At 44.7% G+C, this 23,950-nt stretch overlaps 1 protein-coding gene across 2 annotated transcripts in view; it reads right to left on the reverse strand.

Moving 5' to 3' along the window:
• DDHD1 (DDHD domain containing 1) overlaps nt 1–23,950 on the reverse strand; it is a 62,811-nt gene that overhangs the window by 7,983 nt on the left and 30,878 nt on the right. For both annotated transcript variants that reach the window (XM_048949145.1, XM_048949146.1), the window contains 4 exons: nt 14,818–14,924; nt 14,571–14,677; nt 4,209–4,471; nt 2,159–2,234 (listed from right to left, as the gene is read on the reverse strand). In XM_048949145.1, coding sequence (XP_048805102.1) covers nt 2,159–2,234; nt 4,209–4,471; nt 14,571–14,677; nt 14,818–14,924 — 553 coding nt within the window. The remainder of the gene's footprint in view (nt 1–2,158; nt 2,235–4,208; nt 4,472–14,570; nt 14,678–14,817; nt 14,925–23,950) is intronic.

Raw genomic sequence — 23,950 nt, forward strand, 5'->3', positions numbered from 1 at the left:
TCACTGTGTTACCCTTTGAAGTGAGTACATCACTTCCAACCCTGTCCATCTGACTTGCCCATATACAGCATTTAGAGTACACAGTTATGGTCTTTGTGCTTCAGAAAGAAATCAGAAAGCGACTGCCAGCTGACATTTGCTGGCAGATACTTCCCAGAATTCTCCTCATGCAAAGATCCTTAAAAAGGTACATAATTTAAATGGTCACGAGGTGCAGGTTTCTATCAATAAACATTAACAGTGTCCATAGACAGATGCTCTTTCTTGGAGCACAGCGTTCTTTGCTGTATTATTTTCTTCCATGCACGAGTTTTCAGCATGATCTTCCATCTCTGGTAAAGTTCACAAAGACAAAGTGCCAACTGCAGGGTACCTCAAAGGGTGGCAATAAATCAATACCAATGCTAAAAATCAAAAGCAAGCCTTCCAAAAATAAAGCCCTTTAAATTAGCAGTCATTAGACGCTTAGCACTGTAGCAAAGTGGCATCTATCAATTTTGGTGTTCCTGCATGAGGCAGGACTGAGGCACTCCATGTACACTCCTGTAAATGTTTAACAGAGAAGCAATTTTTAAGAACACCACTTTTCAGGATAGCACTTTTCTCCTGGTTATGATTCACGAACAGAAGACCTAATGGATTCATTTTAACGTTAAGCAGAAGCAGGTATTACACCATTCCCCACATGTTCATATTCTGGCTAGTCCTTTCCATCACAACTGCATGTAGCCACTTGGTTGTGTATGACAGCCTAAGAGATCAGGGATCAAGGACTCCACCCTCCTGCACTGCACAGCTCAAAGCAATTTGTGGATCAAGCACTTGCAGTGAATAACAACTCAAGATCCTATGAGAGCTCTGTCTGCCAAGAGCCATGGCGCTTGGTAGTCAGTGCCTACAAAGCAGTTACTTCTCTTTCAACAAGCTAGTCACCCTCAGGAAGCTTGCTGATGAGCAATCATCTCTCAATGACATCCTGCAGAAATCCTCCTTTGGCAGGAGCACCTTGCTATCACATTCATGGAAAGCCTTCCTCTTCCCCTTGAGGTCTCCCTTCTTCCCCTTGAGGTCTGTTCCATGCACAGTACTCAAGCAGGAGGAGTCATAAGCTTTGCTCTACGATAGGAATACTGACATAAAAAAAACAAAATGTCTTTTTGTTTTTTTCAGTAAGGGTAAGAAAAAGGATGCACATCAATGGGAAATTACCTAAGAGTAATTTGGATATAGTTCTCTCTTCTCTCTGCCTTCTTTTCCCCTCCCCTCCTGCTCTCTCTAAAAAGCATCTGTTCAAAGAAACCTTCAGTTTAAACGCAGCTGAGTGAAGAATAATCTTTGCACACAGCAAGAGCAGTATGTCTGACTCCAGCTTCTTTGATGGTAGAGATAATAGCACAACATGCGTTTTTAAGCTGTGATAAAAGAAGGAGGCTATGACAAATTGAATTACAGTTAGTTTCCTCTTTTTCACGGCTCAAGATTGACCTTGGCTTCTGGGAGTGCTTCTGAATTCAGAAGGAAAGACAAATGGCAAGTTAAGAACAATAATCTATTTTCTTCTTATCTACCATGTCACATTTTTATTGTTTCATATTTTAGGATACAGCAGAGCAACCAGAAAGCGTTGCACATCCCACCACAAAGCTAGAAATGTCCTCTTCCAGTGCCATGAAATTCTAGCAATTGACAGAGCCAATTAGCAAGCAGTCTTTTTCACGAGTCTAGAAGTAACCTGCCCTACCTGTCAGGCCAGAGTAATTCTGAAGGAAAATCCACTGCTGGAGGAAATTCACTCCGATTGACTCAGAGGTGTGATGTGTTAGAAGCAGTCCTCAGGGCAGATGGTTCAATTGACAAAGAAGTACAGTTGTTCAAGGTATGTGATTGGTGCAATTTGTCAAATGGTTTTTACCTTCCCACAAGTGTGTGTAGTGTGATAGCTATTCAAACACTGGGTTATGTATTTACATAGGAACATATATACTTGTAACAAATAGTAGCACATGAATCTAGTAGTGTGTTCATGTACATCCACACACATTCATGCCATTTTACCAATGTCTAGTGACATGGGAAAAAAAAGAAAGTAGAATAATTCTAACTGCAAGTGTGCTTTTAGTGTGATTAGGACATTCAGTGAAAATCTAGATATACATACCTTAAATTTTAAGACAGGTGTTTTTGCTATGGTGGATGCCTTTAAGCCTTGTAACCTCTCTTCTATCTCTTTCAACCTGGAAAATAAGGAGATCTTTCTGAGACAGAACAATGCAGACGTATTAAGGGACCTGATCCAAAACAGGCATTGATGGAAGGTCCAACAGTTTGCCTGTTAGGCAGAGAGAGTGACTGCGTTGTTTCTTCCTCTGAGGCAGCCCAGTTGATTAAGAATCAATGCATGTGAAATCCTGTTCCTCTGACCACGGGAGGAATCAATCAAGACATTCATCACCCCAAGCATCTGCCCATCCTCCCTGCTCAGGAGCAGGTGATTCACCTCCTGCTTCCTTGGTTTCTGCAGCCACATCGCCTGATTTTAGTTTGTTTTGTTCAGCCACAGCCACAGGAGAATCCATGGCCCATTACAGAGTTCTGTACTGCAGTGGAATATCTGAAGCACAGGGTCTCGCATTTTCAGCTATCTCTAAAAAGGGTCCTTTATCTTTCACCAGTCTGTGGGATGAACAACATCTAACCCAGCACTAGAGCATTATGCCCTCGTCAAAGCAGCAAAAAGCACCTCTTCAAGTTCTCCTAAAGCATTCTGCAAGCAAAAATATGAAGGTTAACCTCTGTCGCCCTGATTAGAAAGATACTAGTCTGGAGCTAAAGATTTTTGAAGAGTATTCCTCTCAACCAGTTAGTATGCTTCAATGAACGTGATTTGGTCTTAAAAAAGGAGGCATGCAGAATTCTTGACTCTTGTAAGCTGCTCTTGAAGGGTTCCAATAAATAAAATGTATATGCTCACGTTCTACAATGCAGTATATTTATGCACACACCTCACTCAGGCATAAGTATTTTCAGAAATCCACTACGTTTGAGAGCCCTGCAACACCAGAAATCCAGGAGACAGAAACATCCTTTACCATTCCAGACTGAATGACACTATGATGGCCTGTGAACAGGGGAGCCACTATCACACAAGTGCCTGTGTCAAATGGTACTCGGATTACTGGGGATGAAAAGTGAAATGCATCTGCACACCTAAGGAGCTGGAGCATGGCTATAAAAACTGTAATTTTCCATCAGTAATATGCCTGTAGGGTCACCTTACCCCTGGGCACGATTTTTGGGTCTCTTACTTCTCTACTTTCTGGAAGACCACACTTTATCCAGCCCTGCAGCTGTCAGAGATGTCCTGTACCCATCCCTAATTACACACATACTGATCTCAGGCACAGCGGATCTGATGCAATACAAACGTTCCCAAAGCACCACTGGAAAGACTGAAATTCATGCTCCTGTGTTCATCATTAGATTCTCTGTCTATAGAGTCTCACAGTACCCTAAAAGCCAGGTTAGAACAGAGAAAGCACCGTAACAGTGTGGGGGCAGAGTGATTATCTACATGGTCACCTCATCCTGAGAATCCCTACCAACACTTGCAAGGCAACGAAACCAAGATCCAATCTGTCACAATGGGCAGTGCTGCTCTGCACTAAGAACTGCATTAACATTTCTAAATGGCAGCAGGCAGAAACTGGTAAATGATCTGCAGCACAGCAGTAATCCCCTAAGCCCAATCACAGCAACCACAACATCTGCACCCAGCTGGTGGAGCTCCATTTCCAAGCTCAGCCTTAGAGAACACTTCTTGTTTTTCTCTAGAGACTCTGGCATTTCACTGCTCAGGTTCTGTGTGTTTCAGCTCACTGCACACCTGTGAGCTACCTCAAATATCTGCGGGCTCATGGCCTGACCCTGTCCTTTCTTCTTGGCTAGGAGCTCCCAGCACACCTGAGCAGTGAGTAGCAGCGACTTGTTTGAGTTTGGTATAGTCTGTAGGACACAGATTCAGAGCTCTCATTAGCACTGCCAGCTCCCTGCCTGCTTAGTTCTGCGGTTAGCATTTACCAGCACCGTTCAGCATCGTCAGAGGAACATCAGCTGCAAAACATAAGAGCTATGGTGGGTTCTGGAAACACCCAAAGGGCGTCACGTAGGGCTGTGGTTTTATCCTTTCATAACCAAAGTGGATGCATTACCGTTGTTTGGTTATGTAAAGTTCTTCGAGTAAACGCCGCTCCTCATAACTCATCCAAGTGTCTTCAAGCTCCTCCTCCTCTTTCCGCAGCAACTGTTCATACAGGCTGACCGGGTTCCAGCCAGTCATGATGTCGTAGGTGATGACACAGCCCAGAGAGTGGGACACAATGGAGACTTTCCCTCCTTTCTCCTCAAACTCTGGGTTCCGAGAGCAGAACAGTGTGTACAGGCGGTTCAGCTCCTGCTGCAGCCCCTTGACAAGCTGTTTGAAGGTGGTAAGGGAAGAAGGTTTAATAACAACGTATCTTACTGCTCCTGTTCACACAGCGCATACATCAGCCTCCTGAGCATGCATGTAGGACAAGCATCGTGTTCAGTTTGTGTAACTGGGAAAATATCCCAAACTGCTTTTGGATCTTTGTAAGGCATACTCAAATTCATTCTGCCCATTGCTCATGTATGAAGGGACCAGAGCTTCCTATTCCACTTCCTCTCCTCCATGCTGCACCTATGTAATGTTCCCTCAGAATGAAATGATGCTAGTACAGGAAAAAAGCAGTCTCATGTCAGGCAAAAGGAAGATACAGGAGAAAAAGCACAAATGAGAAAAGCAGAGCCAGAATTTGAACATTTGACATAAGCGATGCTAACAAAATGTTTTTCTGGCTATAGATTACTGGGAGGTATGAGGGAAAAACAATAATGCAACACAGTTCTCAATCATCACAAGCTAACCCTATGATGCTACCATAATAAATACATATTGGCCCTATTTTGGCCCTAATTGAATCTCCCGGAGGTTTATCTGCTTCAAGTCCTATAGTAGTGTACATGTATATAAGAACAGGAGGATTCACTGAAATATTTTTTTAGAGAGAACTGTTAAAAGACACAAGATTTGGAAAACAGACAACACAAAAAGAAACCAGCTTTGCTTGCGACACTCAACACAGAAACTGAGCAATGCTTCCAGGCTGCGTAGAGGAGGACAAACATGAAATTGCAAATCATTCCCTTGTTAACAACAGGAAATTGAAGCTATAGAACATGTAATTTGGACATGATTTTTCAAGTGCCTGAATCATTACTGAATATAAATATGAATGACGCTAGCACTGTCAGTGTTTGATACACACTTTGCTGAGATAGAAAACACACGAGCCCTATGCCTCAAAGCACTGTGAAATGATTAACAAAGCTTTGCAGGAGCTCAGAGAAATAAGCATCAACATTCCCATTTTCAAGTCTTTCTGTTGTGATGCTGCCCACTGCGCTTGGCGCTGTGCAGACGTTGGGAGATACATTCACACATGAACAAACAGGCAGAGCTTTTTAGCAAGGGCTGCAAATAGCAATCAGGGCTAGCTTCGGCTGGTTGGCACTTTCTCCATTAAAAAAAAAAAGGTTTTGATTACAATCCAGAACAAAATAACGGAGATCTGTTGAAATCAAAGTGTTCCAGGACTATCGCCAAGCACTCAGGGAAAAAAGGGAACGCTGCTCTCCTGCAGTTTCCAGGCTGGCTTCCAGGTACCCCCAAGGAGACAGCACTATGTCCTGCCTGCAGGGCCCTCAGCAGGGAGCCCACAACCCCAGACACACAGTGGATGCTCCGGATGGAGCACTGGCTCCTGGTTTCAGTGCAGGCAGCACAGAATCATAGAATCATTCAGGTTGGATCCCCTGAACCCAACTCCAACCCATCCCCACCATGCTCACTGCCCATGTCCTCAGTGCCACAGCTCCACGGCTCTGGAACACCTCCAGAGACTCTACCATTCCATGGGCAGCTGTGCCAGTGCATCATTCGGGTTGGACTCGATGATCTCTGGAGGTCTCTTCCAACCCCTACAATTCTGTGATTCTGTGATCACCAGACTTTCTGAGAAGAATTTTTTCCTCGTATCCAATCTGACCCTCCCCTGCCATGACTTGAGGCCATCACCTCTTGTCCTATCATTGTGATCTGGAAGAAGAGGCTGAGCCCCACCTCACGACCACCTCCTGCTGGGGAGCTGTAGAGAGTGTTGAGGTCTTCCCTGGGTCTCCTTTTCACCACTGACCCACCCCTGCTGCCTCAGTTGCTCCCCATAAGAGCCATGTTCCAGTGCCACACTCACCGTGGCTCCCAGGTACTCTATCTATACAAGGGGGAAAAGAATAATGCCATCTTGTTTTAAAAATCCTAAACAAGCTACTTCTGAAACCCTTAATTAATATATCTCAGCATTAGCAGCTTTTTTTTTCTTTTTCCTGATGGAAAGTTAAAAATAAGGTGCACAACAACTCAGCAACGTCCTTCAGTGCTCCCAGAGCACTGCCCAACTTACTCAACAGTCCTGTACCCTACTTTCCTATTTCCCTGGAAAAGCAGATTCCTTTCAGGAACAACATTGCATCAGTCTGCTCACAGCCCATAGGCACAGAGTGGGCAAGTAACCTTCTGGCATTGTCATGTTTCGTTATAGGATTATGTTCTCTTGCTGCTTTGGGGAGTAAGACAACTCAGGTTGGAAATTATGTCCAGTCTCCTTTACAAGTGTCCAAATCCTCAGAAACTTGTTGTTATTAAAGAGTTAGACAAAAACAAGGTCGAGGAAACTGTCTGTGGGTTTCCAAATAGCTCTACATTTGCCAACCAGAGTACAAGTACTTAATTTGACTAGATATCTGACACACAGGGTTTGTGAATCACTGGTTCATAGAATGAATCACAGAATCACAGCATGGCCTGGGTTGCACAGGAGCACAGTGCTCATCCAGTTCCATCCCCCTGCTGTGTGCAGGTCACCAAACAGCAGCCCAGGCTGCCCAGAGCCACATCCAGCCTGGCCTTGAATGCCTGCAGGGATGGGGCATCCACACAAATAGTGGTATGCAAGCATGAACAGAAACCTTTCTCAGTTCCCACCTCCTCTCCTGCCTCCTCCCTCCCAATTTCCACCTTAATCATTGACAAAGAGCCATTTCTCAGTGCCATTCTTTGGCAGCTGCTCCCCAGTGCTTTGGGTAGCACTTAACCCACAAAAAGCTTTGAGTTTCCTTGAATGCTTGCCCAACACGTTATCATCATCTCCTAAAAGTTTCTCACAGACTAAACAAGCTCAAATCCCCCCACAAAAGGCAGTACTGAGTCAATATTTTCCTGCAGCTGCTCCCACAAACCTTGTTTGCTGCTCTGATGGCTAATCCACTGCCTGCTCTGCTCAGCTCTTCCAGGAGGGACCAGTGAAAAGCAGGCAGCCTGTAGAACAGACAGAACCACTGCAGCAAAAGGAACACTTGCTAACCCTTCAGCAACAGCCACATCAAATCCCTGCACCCCAGCTGGCCCTTTGACTGCATCAGACTGAGGATGCAGCAACCTTTGATAGAAAGGTACCGAAAATCTTCCAACATTTCTGTCTTGCTTCCTAGGAAAGCCCTTTCTCCCTGTTGTGATTTTGGGAGAAATAAATCCTGAGCACAGCAAGCAGATCAATTATTTCAGTGCAAAAGTTTGGTGTAGGATTAAAATGCTATGAAGCATTCAGATGTGCCACTAACACTCATGCATAAAATACAAATAAAAGCAAGCTTTACAATGCCTGGAGCCCTTAATGCAGTCAAATTTCAAAGACTTTATAGCAAGTCATAACCAGGCACACTAAGCAGCCCACAATCCTCAGACTGAATAGAGAGCCAGTATGCATTACTGCATTTCCAGAGGTGCAAAAGACACCCAAGACACAGCCTTTGCCAGTTTGACAGAGCTGTGTCCGAGTCATGGATGCATTTCCTACATGTTTGATTCTGGTCCCAGAGGGCAAGCAAGAGCCTTGATTGCCAGCAGTCAAAGGTTTCAGCAAAGCAGAGCAAAGGAAGAAAAATGCCATGGGGACCAAGCAGATGCAGCACACTGCTACCCACTGTGCAGCTCTTTGGGGAGCAATTCTCTTTTTGCTCCATGAGAAGTCAATCCAGTTGCTTGGAGCTTCCTTTATCAGCTGAACTTTTGCCAGCGCATCTCCCATGTAGGAAACCAAAGCCCACAGGATCAAGTTGCTCAGATGTCACTGTTTTTGATTCTGACAAACTGAGGTTAAATGCTCTATGACCTTCACAAGCCTAAATAAAAGCCTAGCAAGGAATTTTCCTGCACACATGTAGAGAGCCAGAGTGACACTCCTGCAGTCTGAGGGGAAGGCAAACCAAGACTGACAGTCAAGGTATAGGAATGGATCACTGGGCCTGCTCTGATCCGACCATAAATCCCATCTGCCTTTCAATTACATGCCTGTCTACCACATGGCTTCCAACGTGCAGAAAAATGGCAGTCCATCCAACCACTGAGGAGTCCAGGTGGCGAGGGTACATGCTTTATGAACAAGGCACAGAGGCTCTGCCAGAGGAGATGCACTGCTCTCATCTCCAAAATAACAACTTCAGGATGAGAGGTGCTGGCCTCAAGTTGCTCCAGGGAAGGTCTGGCTTGGATATCAGGAAAAATTTCTTCTCAGAAAGAGAAGTGCTGCAGTGGCACAGCTGCCCAGCAGTGGTGGGGTCACCGTCCCTGCAGGTGTTCCAGAGGATGTGGCACTGAGGGACGTGGGCAGTGGGATGGAGGGGTGGGCTTGGGGATCTCAGAGGTCTTTTCCAGCCTTAATGATTCTGTGAAGATGCTGACTACACAAGCAGAAGGATCATGTCTCTAATTAGCTCTTGGGTACCTGGGTAAGCCTGGACTGTTGAAAGATGAAGGGGATAAGTAACCGTGGAAGCAGTGAAATACCCGGAGCTGCTGCCTGTCTCAGCTGAAGCTCCTATGTGAAGGTTTTAACTGCATCCTGTGTGAAGCTGGAAAATAATAAGCCTCTAAATCACAGCCACCGACATCTGAAACAGCTGTTCATCCTCTTCGGATGGAAAGAAGCCCTGTGAGACTCAAGCATAGATGAGCACTCCTGTTTTCTGCAATGCAGAAGAATGCGCACAAGGCAGACAAACACCTCCTGGTCCACACCAAAGAGCTCCAGGCAGGATCCTGCGCATCCCAGCAGGCTGGTTGCTGGGGCAAAAGCTGGCTTTTCAGGATAGTAAATAACACTTTCCCTCAATATAGAGGAAATGAGTTCTTCCAAGAGAACAAGGAGTACAAAACCCCGCTGGCACCCCAAGCACAGAAGTGACACAGACATTGCACGGCTGCTACTCAAACCTTCAGTGACTTGTTTGCAGCTGAAAATTGCATGCAGGTCTCTGGTCTCAAGCTCTTTGATCTGTCAAAGACAACAAAAAATGCTGCTCTTGTCTTGGGCTCTGCTGATGGTCCTTTTTTGGCAGCAGTCAGCTCCAACAACCTCCCCTTGTAACTTTCCAGGGCCTTTCTCTGGCCTCTCCATAGGAGCTCACCACTGGACAGTCTTCTCACATGAACAGCTTGAAGTCCAAGAGGAAAAAACTCAAAGCACAGCTACATATCAAAAGGGAGTGCAGGAAACCCGACCTTTGCACCCCTCCAGCTTGAACAGCAGGAATGTTTTTGTAGGATTCATGGGAAAAGAATCTGAAAGCAATCTGTGGAACAGAATTTTGTTAGCAGCTCACTCCAAGTGCTGGGAGAACTTCAGAAGTATAAACCTGTTCAACAAGCAGGCAATAAGAAAGTGCTTGGGCCTACTGGAGGTACAATAAGGTCCTTAACAGCCAACAAAAACCTGCGGCTCAAGGATAGATCGATAAATCTGCTGGTTGGCGACCTGCACACAGCAGGGGGTTGGAGCTGGATGAGCACTGTGCTCCTTTGCAACCCAGGCCATGCTGTGGTTCTATGATAAAAGCACTGAGAAGGAGTTTGCTTCACATGAACCAGGAGAACATGGCAGCACACAGTGGCGGGAGGCTGCTGACCCTCCCGAATACAAAGCTGTCATATATCCTGATGGATGGGGGCCAGTAGTGTGTCCCAACAACAGATGAGAGGCCAGAATGAGACTTCATGGGGTGAACAGGCAGGAAAGGCTTCATCTATTAGTCATTTTACATTAAAAGGAAGCACACAGCCCAATGCCTCCCTCAGTACCCCTTTTTGGTTGAGAAGCTGAGCCTAAGGCATTCGTATCCAAGTCGCAGCATTCAAGACTGCACAGAAAGCAGATCCAGTAACCACTTTATAAAGTTGACAATCCAATGAATTAATCAAGCCATGAAAGCGCTGGCAGGCAGTTCCCTATTAGGTTCAACAGAATAAGCAAAGACAGTGCTCAAGCAGTCTCAGCTAAAGATTTCCTGCTTCAAACCCTTCTCCTTTTGAAAGACATAGAAACAACTTCCTTTTATTGCTGAAAGCAGCACATTTCTTTGCCAGACCTTGTATCAGAGGGACGAAACCTGTTGTAAGAACGAACACAAGTTCCAAGGTTCACAGATGTGAATCCCTTGATTTTAATACACGTGTAACAGCAGACTACCAGGCCATTTCAGAGTGGAGCCATGCTAGGTCAGCTGCATGACACAGCCTGCCAGGCTCCACCAACACCAAGCCTGCAGCCACTGTGTCCCAGATCCTTCACTCCCTCTGCCCTCAGCTGGTGAGGAATGCAGGACCCTCTGCCCTCCCTGCACTTCAGCTGTGGCGGAAGCATCCCATAAACATCAATTGATCTCTGAGACTCTTGCACTGTCTGAATGAATCTTTAAAGGTCTTTCTAAGATGGGTGGAAATAATATTCAGCCTGCACAAAAGGCACTTTCTGCCACGAGGCGTATCAATAATGTATAGAATTACAATTAGGCTGGAAGTAAGCACACCGAAGACCAGTAAAATAAGCACTTAACAATATAACAAAGGTGACAACGCTGAATTCGCAGTGTGTCAATTAGGCTTTCCAATCTCTGCCAGAAGCATTTATTATTAAAGAAATACGAAGCTACAGTGACATGGGTGTGAAGCGAAGTCTTGCAACAGCAAGACCAGGATCAGTGTAAAGTTGTTTGTTTCAAGGTAGGCATGCATGCCTCAAAAGATAAAGAAAAGCACTAAGTTGGCATCTGTGCAATATTTGAACAGTTTTGATCGTGTTTTACTCAGGGACCTCAGTGTAGATGAGGAGCTGCACAGCACCATGCTCAGCTCACACAAATGCCACAGCTGAATGTGTGGGCTGCAAACATCCTCCATCCTGAGCTCTGAGCCCAGGCTGCCCGAGATGCTTGCTGAATTATTGATATCTGGCTGGTATCACGTTGCACATCACAAGTAAGAGGCACCTTTGGGATATTCTACCGTGTTGCAGGAGAAAATTATACTTGCAATCAGAGAGGGGGTTACCTGCCAGGATCCCATAACGCTTCGCTGAACAATCCAGCTGCATCTGGAGCAGCTGACTACTATCTAAGGTGAAAGCCAATACAACAAAGCTTCTCCTTTTCTTTCTTCAACACATACCCACTTGAACATCCCTTACTAAGATGTTAAAAGAGTGATCAGAAGCTTTAAAGCAATGGCTACATTCCAGATGTGGGGAAAGGCCTTTGAATTAGAAAAGAATTAATAGCAAAGTATTTTTAAGTGCTCTCAGGTGGATAACAGCTTTTACTCTTCTCTAGGGCAAACTCACTGTACTGTTCAATTTATTTCATAGGGCACAGCAAAGTTTCATTCATTCCTTTCAAGATTCAGCCAGAGGGTGGTGAGGCACTAGCACAGGTTGCCCAAGGAGGCTGTGGATCCCCATCCCTGCAGGCATTCAAGGCCAGGCTGGATGTGGCTCTGGGCAGCCTGGGCTGCTGGTTGGCGACCTGCACACAGCAGGGGTTGGAGCTGGATGAGCACTGTGCTCCTGTGCAACCCAGGCCATTCCAGGATTCTAAGATTTCTGGATGGAAAGCTTCAGGAGTGCCAACAGTACACAAAGAAGCGGGTTGGTATTGTGAAGTGGTGAGCATACTAATTCTGAGCTGCATGTGACCACATGAATGCTTGAAGACAAGGCTCCCTTCTCAGCTGGAATGAGTACTTGGAACAAAGTGAACACTGAACACTGGGGAAAAAGAAAAAAAAAACCTGCTGATTTTCCAGAGGAGTGCTCAGTTGGTAATACACTGTTCAGTCTGTGCACAGGAAATGAAATGGGACAAGGAGCAGGATCTAAAAAACATACAAGCCTCCTTTCTGTAGCTAAAGGCAAAATAAAAGGTGAAAAGATGAACAGAACCGTGCATTGAGTGGAAGCTTACACAGCTCCATGTGAAATAGTGGCATCCGTCCAGAAGCCGCATCCCTGGTACCTCAGGGTCAGAACAGGAACAGCTGAGTGAAGCAGCAAACCTGCATCCCAGGCATTCATTTCAGGAACCTGTTCTTCAAGGTTTTAACATTACACCTGTAAGATTGCTTTCTTGTTTCTTGCTTGCTATTCAAACTGTCCAACTTTGCTTTGAGAAAGGTGTAAGACGTATTGGTGCAGCCTGAATAAGGCAGGGTAATGGCAATCTCGCGTGTATTGTTGCAGACGTTTCAGGAAAATTCACTTGATTAAGTGAAGAAAACAACTTGTGTAATCAGATCTAAGCACAGCCACAGTACACTCATTGTATTTGCCAATTCTCATACCTCAGGGATGCGATATACCTGTAAAACTACAGCTCTACTGAGCAACAAATTGAATTCTTCATGCACCGGTGGCCTGCATACCTAACCTTTGCTAGCTAATTCACTGCCCAAAAGACATGCCGAGCCTCTAATGCACTTCAAAAATCTATTTTTGAGCTGCCAGAGAAGTTTTCTTCACTTGCTACAGCAGCTCAGGCTGCTCTCAGTTCCACAACAAAGAAACCTGATACACAGCTGAGAACCCAGAAGCCCTGAACAATAAACTCTGCATTACTGAGCAACAAGAGCACAGCTTTCAGTACGCTTATTTCTAGCACTGGAAGCTGAAAAGGCTCACAGCAGTTTCACAGCCATGGCTGCTATAAGCAAAATCAGTACTACTAGGAGTTTTAGGTTTGGCAATTATGTCAACAGTCTGAAATAATTAAACATATCAAAGTTTAATGAAAGGTAGCACCAAAGCCTCAAGTAAGCTTTGAAAGTATTTGTCCACCTCTCACCTCCAGTCAAACCATGCAGGTTGGGCATGAAAGCTGCAAAAAGATTAGAATTACTTCATTTATAACACAAGCAACGTAGGAAAAGCTAGAATTCCTATAGAAACTAATCATAAAACAACCCCATGGGGCTTTTCCAGAATGTGTGACAAAGGATGCTCTTGGGGTTCTTAATCTTTGGGGTACTTTCTTTTTCTTTTTTAACCTTTGAGGCTTTTCCATTGAACGAGGCCACACTGCATCTGAACAGACTAAAGCATGTGTGCCTATACAGGAAGACAAGACAGCAACCTGCAGGATACAACCAACAGCACATGTTTGTTGGAGGTAAGAAGGATCCCACCTTAAAGGAGTTCCTTAGCTCAGCATACACAGATGCATGAAAAAGCTGCGAAAAACCCTTCTGTTTCTAATCTGATCGAGACCCATTTTAGCCAATCATTTCTGCTCTAAAACCACACTGATTATAGTTGTTGTTTTTCTACTTTTCTCCCATTAGAACTCTGTATTTTGATTACTTGAAGCGCAAACATCAGCTTTTCATTTAATTTCTCTAAAATACATACCAAACTTAGAGTCCCTAAACAGCAGGGATGAGGATCCTCATGCTGGATGTTTTCCAGACCCTTTACACATTCACTGACAGGGAGAACCCAGAATCCCTGTTCTTTCAGAAGCAAAACGTCTTTCAGGACATTTTAAAGCTGATTAATTCTCAGTGATATCACCCTCATCTATTATATGCTTGCACACATAATATTGCTTATTTTCTACTGCAGAATACCAAAAGACACACTTCTATTGCCCATCTGGCATAGAAGCCTGGCTGTTCCTCCTTCAACTCCCAGGATGAATGCTGTCAAATCCAGATGATAGACATGTAACCACAACTTGACAATGGGAATCCCTGACCCTGTCATGCTGCATGCAGTCACTGATACAGGAGGTGAGGACTGGCAGGACGTGACAAAAGCAATGCCACTTGCTGTGGCACTGACGCCTTACTTTGTTCCATCTAAATACAATGCATTTAAGCTCCTGCTTCCTCCACAGAATCACAGAATTGCAAGGTTGGAAACGACCTGCAAGATCATCTAGTCCAACCACCCTCCCATTCCTATTAGTACCACAAGCTACTAAACCATACCTCAAAGACCTTTGCAGGTCTTTGCTCAGTTCAGGGTCTCAGAAGGAAACTTTAATAACACCAAATCCAGTTTATTTCAGCCTCTCTGCCCTGCTCTAGTAAAATTCATATAAAATCCACTTACTTCATCTCTATAAAGAGGACTTGTGTAGTACATGATATCCATGGCACTGCTGTTCAGCATGTCCCTCAGACCCCGCACTTTGTCTGGGGTAATGGAGTCCACAGTGTCTGAAAGAAAAGAGGCTTAAGTTACATGCAGGAGAAGGCTAAAATCCAAACAAGGCACAGGCAAAGAATACAGCACGAAACTTCTGGGGACAGTTTTGCAGACTGCAGCTACTGAACAACCAAAGAGCCAAAGAAAGTACCTCCATCGAGGGTGAGTTTTGACCTCCATTCAACTGGAAGAAATTCAACATGTGTTGCAAGGTTGGAAAAATACTTTTCTTCTATTTTTCTTGCAGTATCTCGCATCCTTGAAAAAAAAAACACAGACAGAATATGTTCCTGTTAAGGCTGCTAATGGTGCTCTTAGCAGGCAATTCAGTGCATCCAGGTGCAATGCGTTTCTCACTGCTTTCAAGGTATGTCAATGTATGCTTACCAACACTGCTAATTACTTCACCTCTCAATTTTGTTAAAAAGTGCTTAAATCCTCATACAGTGGAAAATTGTGTGCATTGCATTCTCCAAAGAGCTTCAGAGCTCTTTGTGATTTCATTTTGAGCCTGATCCAAACCATTCAAGTTCAACTGACAAACATCTGTTAACTCTGGTTGGTTTGAGCAGCATATGATCTGAAAACTAACAATTTTACTGTCTTGGAATCCTGAACGCACTGAAATCAACCATTTAGACCACTAAGGAAGACAGTTCAGTGCTTTTAAACACAAAGAAAACTAATAAAAACAGTGCTTGATAAGTCAGAATGTTAACTTCACATATCAGAATGGAAGGCTTAAGAGTTCTCAGTGAGAGACACAGGGTGATTTATTAGCATTTCAACTTGCAGCTTCCAGCAGCTGCTTCCCAGTTACAGCCATCAGAGTTTTGCTTTGAAGCCCTGTGGGTTTTTTTTTTTCCTATTTTCAAAGCCAGCCTCCCTCTCATGACTGCTATGACCAAATGCAAGGTGACATTAATCTCCCATCAGCACTTCTACCAATCCAGACGTGCTTTGGGAAGTTTAACCCCCCCCAGCTGAGATACTTTTCCTTGAGTATGAGTGCTCTTGTTCTGCTTGACAGAAATGCAACCATTCAGCCTGGATCACCTGAGACAGTAATCACTGAAGCTCCTCTGTTTGATGAGCAAAACTGTGTGCACCAGAGCAGTGTCAGCACTTGGTGGTATCCCATACAGACAACTCTGTCAAACTCCTGCCTTGAGATCAAGTCCATCTTTACCCCTTCAAAACAAAGCCAGCAGTAGGCAGCAGGGAGCTGCCACACCAGGACAGGGGCTGCTCAAAGCTCTTTCATGAGACTGCAGCAGGAGGTGACAGCACAGATGAAAAGGAGGAAGTGTGGATGAAATTCATCCTTCATTTCCCAGTGTAGCTGCTGCCCTGTGCAGACCCAACTCCCTAACAGGATTTATGCTGTGCAGGAAGGCTGAAGGCAGATGTGTGCAGAGGAACAAATGCAGAGCTGAATTTCAGCTCCTACTGGCAGCTCATATGGTACTAAGTCGTTCTGCGATGCACCAAAATATTAATGGAAGTGGGCTGTCAAAATATTTTCCATTACTGGTGCTTTTCTGGGGAGGAAGGGAAGGGAAAGAAAATGAAAGAAAGGGAAAGGAGAGAACATCCTTTGGCACACAGTGTTTCAAAATAGTTACCAGTGGCATGACCAAGCAGCCAAGAAATGCAGCTAATCAACATCTCTATTTTTAAAGCCTGGTTTGATTGCACTTCTAATCTCCTAGTCTGTAGTCCAAAGGTTTACATACAGCACAGCGTTCTTCCCATTTGAGGTGGGGGAAAGGCAAGAGGATCTGCTTCAGTTAAGGCTGACAAACCTTTCCTCTGCTTAGTGCTGCATGTGCTTTTTGAATATATCTTGCACACCAAAGACAAGGAGGAGCTAAAGTGGAACTCCCTGCCAGGAAACCAAATCACAACACTTTGTTAAACACAAAGCACAGTTCCAACTTTTACCCACATCTGGGGGTTGCCCCCACATCAGCTGTGGCTGCCCAGAAGCATTCTGCCATTTGGCAACAGAGTTCCAGGCTTCTGCTGAAAAGGCCAAATGCTCAGATGCACCTGGGCGTGTTGGAAAAATCAATGCATCCTCCTGGTGCCTTGCAAAACACACTCCAGCAAAGCACACATGAGTTTTGTTTCAACAGATTTTGTTAACTGCCACTTCACTGACCAAGTGTGCAGCAAATGCATTTCTCAGTGTACGTCCAAGCGTGCTCCTCTGCTCGCCATCCCACACTGCCACTGAACCTTAAGGAGCTGGTTAATGCTACAGAACACGACTGACATTTTGCAGATCACAAACTATGCAGTTACAAAAAAATGTATTATTTTTTTTGCCTAAAACTGAACTTGCTTAGAGATAATCCAGCTCTATCACTGGCCAAAAGCAATCAGAAAGATCCCCCACTGTTACGGCAGCAATGTCACACCGATCTCCTGATACCAACCGAGAGTCACAATGGCATCAAAACACATCAGAAGGCCAATTTCCAGAGCAGCACATCTCATTCCCAGCGAATGGCACTATGTGGCATCTCCCACTGGTTTTCATCAACAGTTTTGGATGACAAATGTTGATCAAAGCTGCGATGTAATTGCTAAGCAGCGTGGCTATGCTCATACACAAAACACCTGCTACATCAATGCACTCTGCTTCGCTATTTTTTTTTCTTTCTTTTAATTAAATGCCTTCTGGCTTAAAGAAAAATCATGTTTTTAGCTATTTTATTAGCTGGCAAGGCTCTCCAGCCACTTGTGAAATTAACACTAACCGAAGTGATAAATCCTCATCTAAACATGCAGAGTTATTCCCCTTTCCGATACAAACAGAAGCTGAAATATTGACCCCAGAGCAACAATTACTTAAATCTATACACCCCAGCACACTGTAACAACTAGAATTTATGATTTTTCTAAGCGAAAATGCACTTGAGCCCAGATGCAATGCATGCCTTGGAAAGCACTGTGACATATTGCTACGCTGCAAGCAAGGAGCAATGGCCTGAAAATAAATACTTCTGAGACTCACCATAAATAAAACACTGGGCTGCCTCTCTCTGGTTAATGCAATGAAATAACACCGCTATATTTACATAGGTAGGTATCCTTGCATAAGAAAGTCTATTCCAAAGATGTTTTAACATATTGACAAGTATTACTTCTAATTTTTTTTTCTAATCATTACACTACTCGTTTTACTTCTGTGAAGCATACACAACTTGTACAAAAGAAACCAGCTACAGTAAGATCAATCTACTACACAGATTTTATAAAATCACCTTGATAGTTGGTAACACTGCAAAACACCTGAAGGGTAGAACATTCTACTCTGCTTGTTCCCAAACCATCTTTACAGATGCTCTTCAGCCAGACAATCCACAGCCAAGCATGAGGAATGGTCTTGGGTTTAGGAGGCATTACATCAGCTTCTGCCTCTGAGCTCATGATTGAACTGAGACAGGGGAGGTTTAGGTTGGATATGAGGAGGAAGTTTTTCAGCCAGAGGGTGGTGAGGCACTGGCACAGGTTGCCCAAGGAGGCTGTGGATGCCCCATCCCTGCAGGCATTCAAGGCCAGGCTGGATGTGGCTCTGGGCAGCCTGGGCTGCTGGTTGGCGACCTGCACACAGCAGGGGCTTGGAGCTGGATGAGCACTGTGCTCCTGTGCAACCCAGGCCGTTCCAGGATTCTAAGATTTAGGATAGAGAGCAGTAGGGTGAGTGGCTGGGAACAGGACAACCTTCAACAGCTTTCCTTCCTCTCCTTGTGCTCTAAATGCATGCACTCATTTGTACAGTGGGAATAATACACCTGTTACAAGGTGGGAATACACCTATTTGGGGGTTGGAACTAGATGCTCCTTAAGGTCCATTCCAACCCGAGCGATTCTGTGATTCCATGACACCACTCATAAAGTGGGAATAATAACACTGTGTTGATTGCTGAACACGTGGCACAGTTAATAAAAGATAAAAGAATCAACTTCTCCTATTCATTCCACAATTTTCATTTCATCACAAAAGCAGGAACGAACCCCAGTAAAAAGGTGGGGGAAAAAATAAATAAATCAGGTAGCATTGCTGCTTGCTTGAAAACTTCATCAACCAAAATACCTTTACTCTCACAACATTATACACTACCGGGATGAACAAGAAATTCACTCAGAGCAGCTCTCTATTCTTTCTGTTGTTAACCCAGGAACAAAACAAACTAATGCCTTGTTTGGGTCACACACCTGTACACAGAGCCATAGAATGGCCTGGGTTGCAAAGGAGCACAATGCTCATCCAGCTCCAACCCCTGCTGTGTGCAGGTCGCCAACCAGCAGCCCAGGCTGCCCAGAGCCACATCCAGCCTGGCCTTGAATGCCTGCAGGGATGGGGCATCCACAGCCTCCTTGGGCAACCTGTGCCAGTGCCTCACCACCTCTGGCTGAAAAACTTCCTCCTCATATCCAACCCAAACCTCCCCTGTCTCACGTTAAAACCATTCCCCTTGTCCCATCACCACCCACCCTCACACACAGCCGTTCCCCTCCTGTTTATCCGCTCCCTTCAAGCACTGAAGGCCACCATGAGGTCTCCCTGCAGCCTTCTCTTCTCCAAGCTAAACAAGCCCAGCTCCCTGAACCTTTCTTCACAGGAGAGACATTATGCTTCAAAAGCATTCCTGCATTGGTTTCACCACTCTGGAGCTCTGTAAATTGAGCTCAGCACTCCCAGCCTCCTTGAGAATACCACAAGCTATTGGGAAAACACGGGGCTGGCTTACACTATGTTTGCTAAGTCAAGTGAGAGCAGTGGGCATGAGCACTAAATACTGAGTTCTGCTGAAGCCAGGGGAAATGAAAGGGACACCAGGTTCAAAAGCTCAGCTGCGTTTCAGAAATGCAGTTTTTTTCAAGGCAGACTTCAAAGAGCACCTGTGAGGCACGTGTTGTCCTCTGCCACTGCTCTTCAGGGATTCCTCTGCTCTCAGGCCTTAAGATACTCAGAGTGCTGCTCTAGGACATATGGAGACTCATTTTACTTCAGAAGAAAGATGAAAATTCTAGGAGACCATCAAAGTGAACATAATCGTGATTCATACTTCATCCTTTTCAAGATTAATGGGACTCTGCATGATCAAAAGAACCCAAAATTCTAGGTTACGACAACAGGATCTCCGAGAGAAGGCTTCAGAGGTTCAGTTCAGGTACTCCAAACCAAGTGCCTCCCTACCTGGCACAGCTTACAAACAGCAGCAAGGCTGCTCTTTGGTTGATGCTGGTTTTGGCAGCAAAGCAGATGAGACATTCCCTGCTCCTGCTGCTCTACCCTGCCTCCTCACTGCTCTCTCCCTTATTCTGGATGGGGCTCTCGCTCTTTGGTAACTGCAGTGATCTGGATTACAACAGGAGCACAGAGTCAGCAGTAGCGTAAGTGCAATTTTGGGCAGGGGAGAGGACTGGGGAGAAGAAGGGAAGAAGGACAGATGTGAGTAGAGATGCACGTAATGACTGTTGTAGCTTTGGTCCAACATGCAGCCACGTGTTAGATAACTAATTAATGCACACAGAACAAGCTCCTACAGGAGTACTAATACCCTAACCATCACCCTTTACCTCTTGGGCTGAACTTCTCATCTGCCTTCCAAAGAAAGCTCGAGTTGAGACGGGTACAGCAACCACTATTATTTGCATACTTAATTTCAGAAGAACACGCAATTATTACCAGCACCAGAGAATGGAAAACAAACATGTAATGTGCATGCAGTGCAATGTAAGCTTTTAAATGGAAAATAAACAGAAGAACCAAACACCTGAAAAGCTTACAAAAAGAAGCATATAGGAAATCTTGATTTAAGATCCAAGCATTTAAAGGCACTGGAAGGCCTCTGAGAGGCTCTGTGTTCTGCAAGGGCTTGCATATCATTGGAAATTTACCAAAATTGCTATTCTGAAGTAATTATTATAATGACAATCCACAATTAAAAAGCTTACTAATGGGACGTGCAATAAAAACGTAATTGGTGACTGTGCAGTACCAAGATGATGCGATTGCACAGACAGCAATTTTTGTGCTGTGAGCAGCAGCAAAGGCAAATAGGAATCTGAATCAAAACAAGAGATTCAAAGAGAGGCAGACAGACACCAGGCCTGGAGAAAAAGCAATGGAGAAGCATCGTAACATCACAGCTGTTGTGGAAATATGCAGAGAAGTTACTCCATTCAATTTTTAAGCACAGGAATTTAGAAGATGGTAGGATCAATCTGCAGTAAGACAACGGGATTGCTTCAAATTATTCCTATTTCTTAATGTTAGCATTGCTTCGTACCACAAGTCATGTAACACCAGAATAATGCACCTGATGGGAAATAAAAAATGCCAGCAGAGTACACCAAGCCATCCTATCTTGGTTTATGTTACATAGAAATTCAGAATACAGCATCTTCTTCCATTAAAAGAAACCATCCCCTTTTCTGCTGGAACAACTCACAGCTCATTATTCTGCTCACAGTAGGTCAGCTGAATCATTGTTCCAGCCTGGAGGAGGTACTGTCTCTTCTCAGACGAGTCTTGCTGTTAATATCAGCACTGACAGGAGCAGCTTGTTGTACCAGCTGCCATGCTACATTTAGACAATAAATGTGTTTAACTGCACCGTGCAGAAACAAAATCATGTCACATCTCCCAAAGACACATTCACTCAAACATTGATAGAATGCATCTTTTCCATTTACCTACTTACAGGACACCCTGCAACCCCAGCATCGAACCACATTAATGAGCAGACTGAACTCCATTTCTTAATGAAATTAGTGCATACAATTTTAAATTACCCTGGAAACAGAGTTCTGTTTTCAGCTCTGTGATGAACAATATCTGCCTAATGATGCAGCTACATCAGGAGATGCACCAGTTTCTTCTTGAGGCAGTAATCCAAGGACAGCATATCAAATGAGCTCTGGTTGTGCCTCTCAGCCCACTGGGTTACAGGCAGAGAACTCCAAATCTGAGTTATAAGCTGCATTTTTGCACTTAGTTTTCTTTTTCTTTTAAGGCCACTTGCTCAAGTGGGGCTATGGTTTTGTGCTCTGAATAGAAGTGCTGCTCTCATACAGGCTGCAAAAAATACAAAGGTTTTATAGCAGGGTAGATTGAATCCGAAAGATGCCATAATGTGTGCATGTGGCAAAGACACAGTGCAGAAGAGAGGTCTGGGAAAAGGGAGATCTCCTTCTGGAGACCCCACAAGCACCATACCAAACCAATGAAAAGCACCACGGAATGTGCTGCTTCGTTCTACCCACCTGAACACTGGGATAACAGCTTACAGCAGGCTCTACACTTACTTGCATATCAAAGACATGGACACCACCTGCTCATGCCTGAAGCAGCATCCTATAATGTGTAATCAACTAAGTAGTGTGACACTAAACTAGCATCCTGGGCACTTCCTAAAGGCCTAGGAGAAGAGACACCACGAGAAGCCATCTGCAATAGGCCTGGTGGTTGACCTACATGTTCCTTCTAACCTGCCTTGTCTCTGTTCTCTCCCAGTCTGTATCCCAAATTCCCACACTGGAACATCAATATCCCAAGTGACATACAAACCTACCAAAGCTGCACGCAGCCCAAGACAACGACGAGCTCCGAGGGCTGCTAATGTGTTGCAGCTGCTGGTAGTACCAATATTTGGTGAGGGAAGAAAGGAGGAATGGTGACAACAATGGCAATGACTTATGTTATACAGTTAGCACAGCTGCAACTACAGGTTTCCTATAAAACCATGTCCATTTTAAAGGGAATAATACTGAAATATTTTCTCCTTAGATCATACAAGTCTGAAAAGTCAAAAAATACATCCCCCTACCCTTATCCATTCTCAGAAGGCAGCATTTGACTTTTTGTGTCCCTGGTGCAAAAGAATGTTTAAAAAAAAGAAGAAAAAATAATACACAGTCATATCACAGATGAAAGTGCTAACAGAAAGTGTTAGTATGGCTTGTGAGAACTGCCACTGCATTGGCCTGGAAGACATTTCTTCTAAAATGCCTTCCTAGAACATATGGGATCTTCCCCACTGATAAGTTCTTAAAAAAAAAACAAATTTCCATCTAACATGCTGCTTTCCTTTGTAGGTTTTGTACAGACTACACAATTTATGCCAATAACTAGCATTTTACAGCTTTATGCAATGCCATCTGATTGCCTGATATTTCTTGAGGGGATGTGAGACCAGAGGGAAATTACCTGAAACACAAAAACTCTTGTTTGAATGGTTCTAAAGTGAGACAGGGGAGGTTTGGGTTGGATATGAGGAGGAAGTTTTGGAGCCAGAGGGTGGTGAGGCACTGGCACAGGTTGCCCAAGGAGGCTGTGGATGCCCCATCCCTGCAGGCATTCAAGGCCAGGCTGGATGTGGCTCTGGGCAGCCTGGGCTGCTGGTTGGCGACCTGCACACAGCAGGGGCTTGGAGTTGGATGAGCACTGTGCTCCTGTGCAACCCAGGCCATGCTGTGATTCTATGGTTCCATGTAATGTGCTGCCATCTGTAGTGAGACTTCTCGTGGAATGGACACCTGCGCACTCTGCGCTGAGCTGAAATTAATCCACACACACAAATCCCATCTGCATTTTCAGTGAAGAACAGAGTAGAAGGAAAAAGTAGAAAATCTAAATGACAACGATTGCTGGTGGCTGCTAAACCAGCAACTCATATTTAGGACCTTTGCACTACCAGTGCAATTGGCTCCTAAAAAAATAAAGGGTTTTACATATATTTTGGTGACCAGCTTCAGGTTTTTACCAAGGGCTGTGGATTTCTCTCTCAGTGTTTTTGCCTGCTTGCTCCTAAAACACCACAGATAAGAGCGGTGAAGTGCGAGAATGCAGAGAGCAGGAAAGAGCAGCTTGTTGCTTTGTGATGACAACTGACAGCAGTGAAATTGAGAGGCCTGCTCCACCACAGCTGAGGACAGCAGAGCAGAACAGTGAGCTGCAGGAGCTCAGGAGCCTGGCGACATGATGGCACACAGCAGGGCAATGGCACCTCAGACACTCACATAAGCACTGACCTCCAGTGCTGCTCTGGATTTAAAGGCAGTGTCACAAGACCCTTACCATGAAATCAGCTCCACATGGCACTTTCTCTAGAGGCAGCAGGCACACTGCTACTGCTGTTGACTTTGATGGAAGGTGGAACTGTTTGGGATGCACGTACTAAACCATCTGCACAACACAGATCTGCAGTTCACACATTTTAGCCTCTTCTTTCAGCTAATCAAGCATTCCTTAGCACCAGCTTGTC

This window comes from Lagopus muta, chromosome 6 (assembly GCF_023343835.1).
Source record: "Lagopus muta isolate bLagMut1 chromosome 6, bLagMut1 primary, whole genome shotgun sequence".
NCBI classification, from domain to species: Eukaryota; Metazoa; Chordata; class Aves; order Galliformes; family Phasianidae; genus Lagopus; species Lagopus muta.